This window comes from Capra hircus, chromosome 10 (assembly GCF_001704415.2).
Source record: "Capra hircus breed San Clemente chromosome 10, ASM170441v1, whole genome shotgun sequence".
Lineage (NCBI taxonomy): Eukaryota > Metazoa > Chordata > Mammalia > Artiodactyla > Bovidae > Capra > Capra hircus.
In genome coordinates this window covers 47,530,633-47,536,857 of record NC_030817.1, presented here as the reverse complement: position 1 = coordinate 47,536,857, position 6,225 = coordinate 47,530,633, and the positions used below count along the sequence as shown (strand labels likewise).

At 35.6% G+C, this 6,225-nt stretch overlaps 1 protein-coding gene across 1 annotated transcript in view; it reads right to left on the bottom strand.

Moving 5' to 3' along the window:
- Nucleotides 316-6,225, bottom strand: part of UNC13C (unc-13 homolog C) — a 678,662-nt gene continuing 672,752 nt past the window's right edge. Inside the window, exons 34-35 of the mRNA XM_005685753.3 lie at nucleotides 4,673-4,832; nucleotides 316-2,141 (exon numbers count right to left, since the gene is read on the bottom strand). Of these exons, the coding sequence (XP_005685810.2) occupies nucleotides 1,856-2,141; nucleotides 4,673-4,832 (446 nt within the window). The 3' untranslated portion in view covers nucleotides 316-1,855. The remainder of the gene's footprint in view (nucleotides 2,142-4,672; nucleotides 4,833-6,225) is intronic.

The following is a 6,225-nucleotide window of genomic DNA, read 5'->3' as shown; positions in this document are numbered from 1 at the left end:
ACAATTTTATTAATGGTGTTGCTTGTTTATATCTTGAATGTTGAATTTTTTCATAGCTTAGCAGTATTCAGAGACATGCAGACAGGTAGATACATCAGTTTTTTTTTCCTATTTTCAGGCTCATTATTTTGTAATATGCAACTTTTTCCAGGAACAGAATTGGTTTCTTTTTTCCTCAAATTCTAATGAGATACTAGAACCAAACATTGTGAAGAGTGTTCTATCCAGTAAAAAGGATCTGGATTTCTTATTCCTAAATAATGAAATGATGTTGCATATATGAAATAAAAAGGCAGAAGATACAATGAAGTATTACATGTGCTTAATATATATTCATTTATTAATGCATATGCCAGAGGATTGCATTGAACTATGCATTTGAAGACATTATTAACAAAGCACTTGCCTATCAATTTAACATAAATTAGTGGATCTTGCTGTCTGTAGTTTCACACCCAGTAACAGCATGGTTCTGGGAGTCATGATACTTTTCACTTGTTCTTAACATATTGGACCAGCTTGTTCACAGAGCAGTCATTGTTAACAGGGTCTTTTTTCTGCACGTATATGTTGCCCACTAACAGTTATGACCATAAGTTACAAAGTACTGTTCTACAGCCAACTATTTAGGTACAGACTCTAAAAAGTCAAACCATAAAAATAGAGAAAGTGCAAATATTTATAAACTATTTCATATTCAAAATCCAACCTAGTTATATTTTTATCTACTGAGCTGTAATAAGTTGTTTTTCTATTGCATTGTATGCATCTTGGGCTTATAAATAACATAAATTACAAAATTGTAAGCAATTTGTTCAGACTTCATTTTACATTTTTCACTAAATAGCTGAAGACATGACTTTTTTCTCCAGTGCAATATATAATAATGCTGCATTCAGTACAAATTGTTGAATATTTCTAAAAAGGAAACATTTAACTGATTATAGCACTCAGTAAAGAAGGAGTTAGTCATAACTGTCAGAAGGAAAACACTAACAGTACAGTTAATTATCATAGGTAATTTTAAGAAACAATCCTTCCATTGTACTTCTAAACCAATAATCCTATGACTTTCTAAAGAATGAAATTCGGTAAAGCTAAGACATAATGCTAGATGGCAAATGCTTCAACTTACCTCTTTTTTTTTTTTTTTTTTTTACAAATGTGATGTGACCTTGGCAGTTTTAAGGAACAAAATTTTGTTGATATATCAAACATGTTAACAAACTATTTAGCATTGCTTTGCATAAGTTTGCTTTAAGAGCATTTCTTCACAGTGATATTTCAGAAAGGTTGGAAACTGGTCAGCATAAAATATTTCCCACCTTTTCTATTTTATTTTGTATGCAAAAGTCATCACAATATATCTGCAACTATAAAATTACAAATGCTTTCTAGAAGTAACTGCATTTCTAGTCATGGTAGAAAAGGGTATTTGTAAGACATCTATTATGAGGTAAGTCTAAATAAAACAATTCGAGTAACAAATGCTTTCATATCTACCAGATATATAAACCAATGTAACAAGGATAACTAATGGACAAACTCAAAAGACTGTGTTTTAGTATGTTTAATGGATGAGAAATTGGTAATGAAATAAACGTTTTAAAAGATAACTCTGGATATGTCACTTAACATCATGAGTTTGGCACTTCATGGAACACTGATTTCTCAAAGACCAGAATTGGTATAAAAGTTCTGCTGTTTTCCCACATACCTTGGAGACACTGTACTGGAGCACTGGCAAACACTGAAATGTAGTAAAATAAACATTCCCCTGTATTTGCATATGCATGCAGTAGTCAAACAGAGTTGGTGAATTCTCAGAGATGCTGTCTTGGGGTATGGTATTGTTTCAAGCACTCTCTTCAGCAGATCTTGTTTCAGATTTAAGTCTTACAAATTCTTTAGCCACATCATCACTGGTCCTCTGAGAGAGGATTCTAAGGATCGTCAGACCGGTTGCATCCATAGAGACATTTTTCAAAAGGGGATACCACGCCCCGTGGCTCCCCTTTTCGGCTATATTCTGGAGCTGAATTACTGTCATTCCGATAATTCGATCTTCTCTGGCAAAGCAGTAATCTTTAACCGAAAGGTGAAGTTCATAGGCTCCTGGGCGGTTTTCTTTACTCAGAGTGCTGCGTGGATTAAAAACAGGGATTTTGAGCATTTTCAAAAAGGGATCGATACGGTTCTAATAGACTGTGAAAAATTTTATACATTGTTTAGAATGTTGTATTGGCAAATAAAGTATCGTTGCATTTTAACTCTGCAAATATTCTTTAAATTTTCCTTAGAATGTATTTACATTGCTATTACTCAGCAATCTAACTTAAAACTCCTTTTCCTAGATAGAAAAAGGAAATTAATTTAAAAATGCTTGACTACCCCCTGATGTTAAGGATATTACTAGAAACTGGAATTAAAATACTATGCTGTCATTAATCATTGGGGGCAAGGTCTCCCCAGTGATATAGGGGTAGGAGGGGTTACTAAGGGTCATGGAAGCTAGGCTGGGGGGAAGGGTACCTTTTGGAAGAATTTCTGTGCCATTGTTTCAACATCCATTATTACCAATTCCTTTCTCTACCTCAGACTCCTGGATTAGCTATTATATGTAGGAGCCTTTTCTCAGGGAAATATACTGCTCAGACTATCAAGCACTATTCATAAGATGCTAAATGGGATACAAATCGCCAGAGTAAATCAGTTCCAGCAGTGCCTGGTGCTTCAATGCCAGTTCTTTCGTATGGCAACTGTTAGACCTGTCAAGATTGGGGCTGAGGCTAGCCTCTTCTAATAACGACCCTAGACAGCCTGTCAATGCAGAACTGAACCTAATGAAGAAGGCTGAGCAGTGAAATGCTGAGGATAATACCCCTTGTCCCTTATTTTAATTCCTCCTCAGATAGTCCTGACTTTCTAATGAATGCGCTTCTATTCCTCAGTGGTACAAGCTTCCAGATTCCTTCCTTTTCTAAGTGACTTTTTTCTGATCAAATATTTTGCCAGGTGAGACTTTTGTTTCCAGGAGACAAACAACTGTGTACTTATTTTAGAGACAGTCTGAAATGACACTCAGGAAAATGGAATCCTAGGGGGGCAGTAAAGAATAGAATGGCAAAATATGACAGGCTCTGGGACTTCTTGTGAATTAAAATGAGTCAAATGCTGCCTTTTCCCCAGAATCGTGGTCTTGGTAGCTCATCGCATTATATCTGAATTTTGCATTATTCAGGTATTCCTAGGACCTTTTGGAAGACTTTTTAATTGGATCAAAATTTTCTGTGTAAATTGGAGGAGTAGATAGGTGGACTCTTGTGAGCTGATTTGTTAGCAGGTATTATTAGAACCTTTTTAGTAGATACAGTAGGATAGTTAAGTTTTAATGAGTGGTAAGAGTTAATTATTCAGAAAACAGAGCGCTGAAAGGTCTCTGGGAAACCAAGAATGTGAAATAACAAAGAATCAAAGCAGTAAGAGAAGCTTGGTAAGTGTGTGTGTGCGTGCTTGTGTGTGTGTGTGTGTGTGTGTGTGTGTATGAAAGGCCCTAGGGCCTTGTCTTATGTTCCCTCCCCCTTGGCTTCCTATCTGTCCCTAGGTCAGCTCATTTAGATTTGTAGAATTAATTACATCTATATACAGATAATTCTCAATTTATGTCTAACCATATATTTGATATGAGAAGGAAATGGCAACCCACTCTAGTGTTCTTGCCTTGAGAATCCCAAGGATGGGGGAGCCTGATAGGCTGCCGTGTATGGGGTCACATAGAGTCGGACACGACTGAAGCGACTTAGCCTAGCCTAGCCTTGGATGTACAATACCTATCTCCAGATTAATAGATTTAAAAGAAAATCTTTGCTTTCCTCATGGCCTGTCCTTACTTTCCCATCTCAGCAAGTGAACATCTACCCAACTGTTTATGCCAAAAACTAGGAGTCATCCTTGACTTCATTCGGTGCCAGATAACTTCCATTTGCTCCACAGCATTCTTCTCCTTGTGCTTTGCAGGAGGATGCTGACCTGTAAGGACTGCACCCACTGAGTTTCTCTGTGCTCTGGCTTCCAGTGGGTTTGGCCAAAAGAGAGCATCATTGGAAAGTCAGAGATAATGATGCAAGTGAGGGGAGACTTTATTTCTTTGGCTTCTTGCCTATGAGGCTCCTCAAGTAAGCTGTTTGTCTCCACAGAAGGTCACTTTCCTAGGAAGTGAGTGACTACATATGAAGTTTTCACAGTCCCGATTTTAGTAACAGCTCTTCTCCTTTAGGAGCAGTGGTGTAATAACCTGGCTACAAATAGCCCCATTATTTTCTCAGGTTCCTATTTAAAAGTCAGAGAGGCTTTCCTGAACACCTCATCTTAGCAGCCAACGGACCACCCTATCATGCTGTTTTGATATTATGCTTAGTATTCACTATCATATGACAGCTTTTTGTTCATCAAATTTTCTTAATATCTAGAGTGTGACTTCCATGAGAGCACAGCCCTCCTATTACAGTTTTCTTCATTTGCCCTGGATCCGTGGTGAACAGGAATCCTTAAACCTACAGGTTTTACTCTCCTTAGCAAAGCCCGGTGCCATTCCTACTCTGTGAGTCCCTCGTAAGTGTAGCTGTACAAGGCCTATTGCCTGGTTGGAAAATGGAGCTGGGTTATAACTTACAACTGAAATGTTTCATTATACTTGGGTGACCATGTGTTGCTTTTTGTTTTTGTGCCTTGTTTTCTCTTCTTGTCTCCGAGGTTGGGTCCCAGCATACAGACTTCCACGAAGGGGCGGAACATTGCCGTGGTCTGCCAGTTTAAGTCATTGATAGCAATCACTAAAAAATAGAAGGAAAACGAAAGGAATGTAAAGTGTTAGCAAACCCATGTGTGGAATCCTAGGCTTTCCCTTTGATCTTTAAAGTGGATATTTATTTTTTAAAATGATGTATGAAGCTGTAACTTGCGTTTAATAACACCCTAACCCGAGGGCTTCCAGCTCTAAGCCACGTGGCATTGGGATGGCGAAAAGCTGTAATTAAAATGACAATTGTTACTACGGAAAAGTTATGATTCTTGTTTAGGTGAAAACATGATGCTTTTCATATTAAAATTATGACGTGTTCATGAAATATTTAGAAAATATACAGAAAGTAGATTAAAAGAAAAATTTATAATTTTATCACTCAGAAGAAATGACTGTTAATATTTTGGTGTGATGCTTTCAACCCTTATATACAGAATAGGATCATAATGTGTTGCAGTCTTAAAAATATTTTCATTTTTTTAAGCCCATCATGGATAGCATTGTAATTCATTATATTTTTTCCAACTGCAAATATTTAATTGTGTGTAGATTTCATTCAATATTCAACAAATCACTGTTGCATATTATGGCAGTTTCCTAATTTCAGGCATCATAAATAATACTTAAGTGAACATTCTTATACATACATCTTTGCTCATTCTTTGATGATGGTGATGGTATCCTTAAGGAGGTGTCTTATAATTAAACTTGCTAATTCAGAAGGTTCATAAAACTTCTAGCATTTGGTATACATTAGCAAAATATTTTTGAAAAATGTTTAACAACACTGGCATATACAGTCATGCCCACTTATCTGTATGCTTACTAATACTGTATATAATCTATTATATACCATAACAGTGTTAGTTTAGGTAGTGAAACTTTGAAATATATTAGAAGGCCAGGCTTTTGACTAAAATAGATACTATTTAAAGTGGCTGTCCATGATAATATAAAAATAGAACATGGTTCTATTGAGAAAAGTATTAATCATTAAATTACATCTTCAAAATGACCCCTGAATTCAGATTTAATTTTTATAATATAAAGGCAATTGATTCAACCACCCATTAAAAAAAAAATCAAACCAGTGGTTGGAAATCACAGAGAAAAAGTATGTAGATTATGTGGATAGTAAGAATGTACTGAGTTAATATCTAAAATGTCATTGGTAAGTTGGAGGCAACCACAGCCTCAACCATAGAGAACAACAGTCATTCAGTTCTGAAATGTAATTATCAATGTATTTTAACCATTTAGACTTTTCAAGTAATATAGGTTAAATATCTATGCTATTAATTTGTTTTGTTTTAAATCAAAAGTTTTGGATTCATGAAGGTATTCTAAGCATGCCCTAAAATAATTTAATATAGATTTTAAAAAACAGGGTTTCCAGAAAAAACATTTTGGATATAATTATTTTT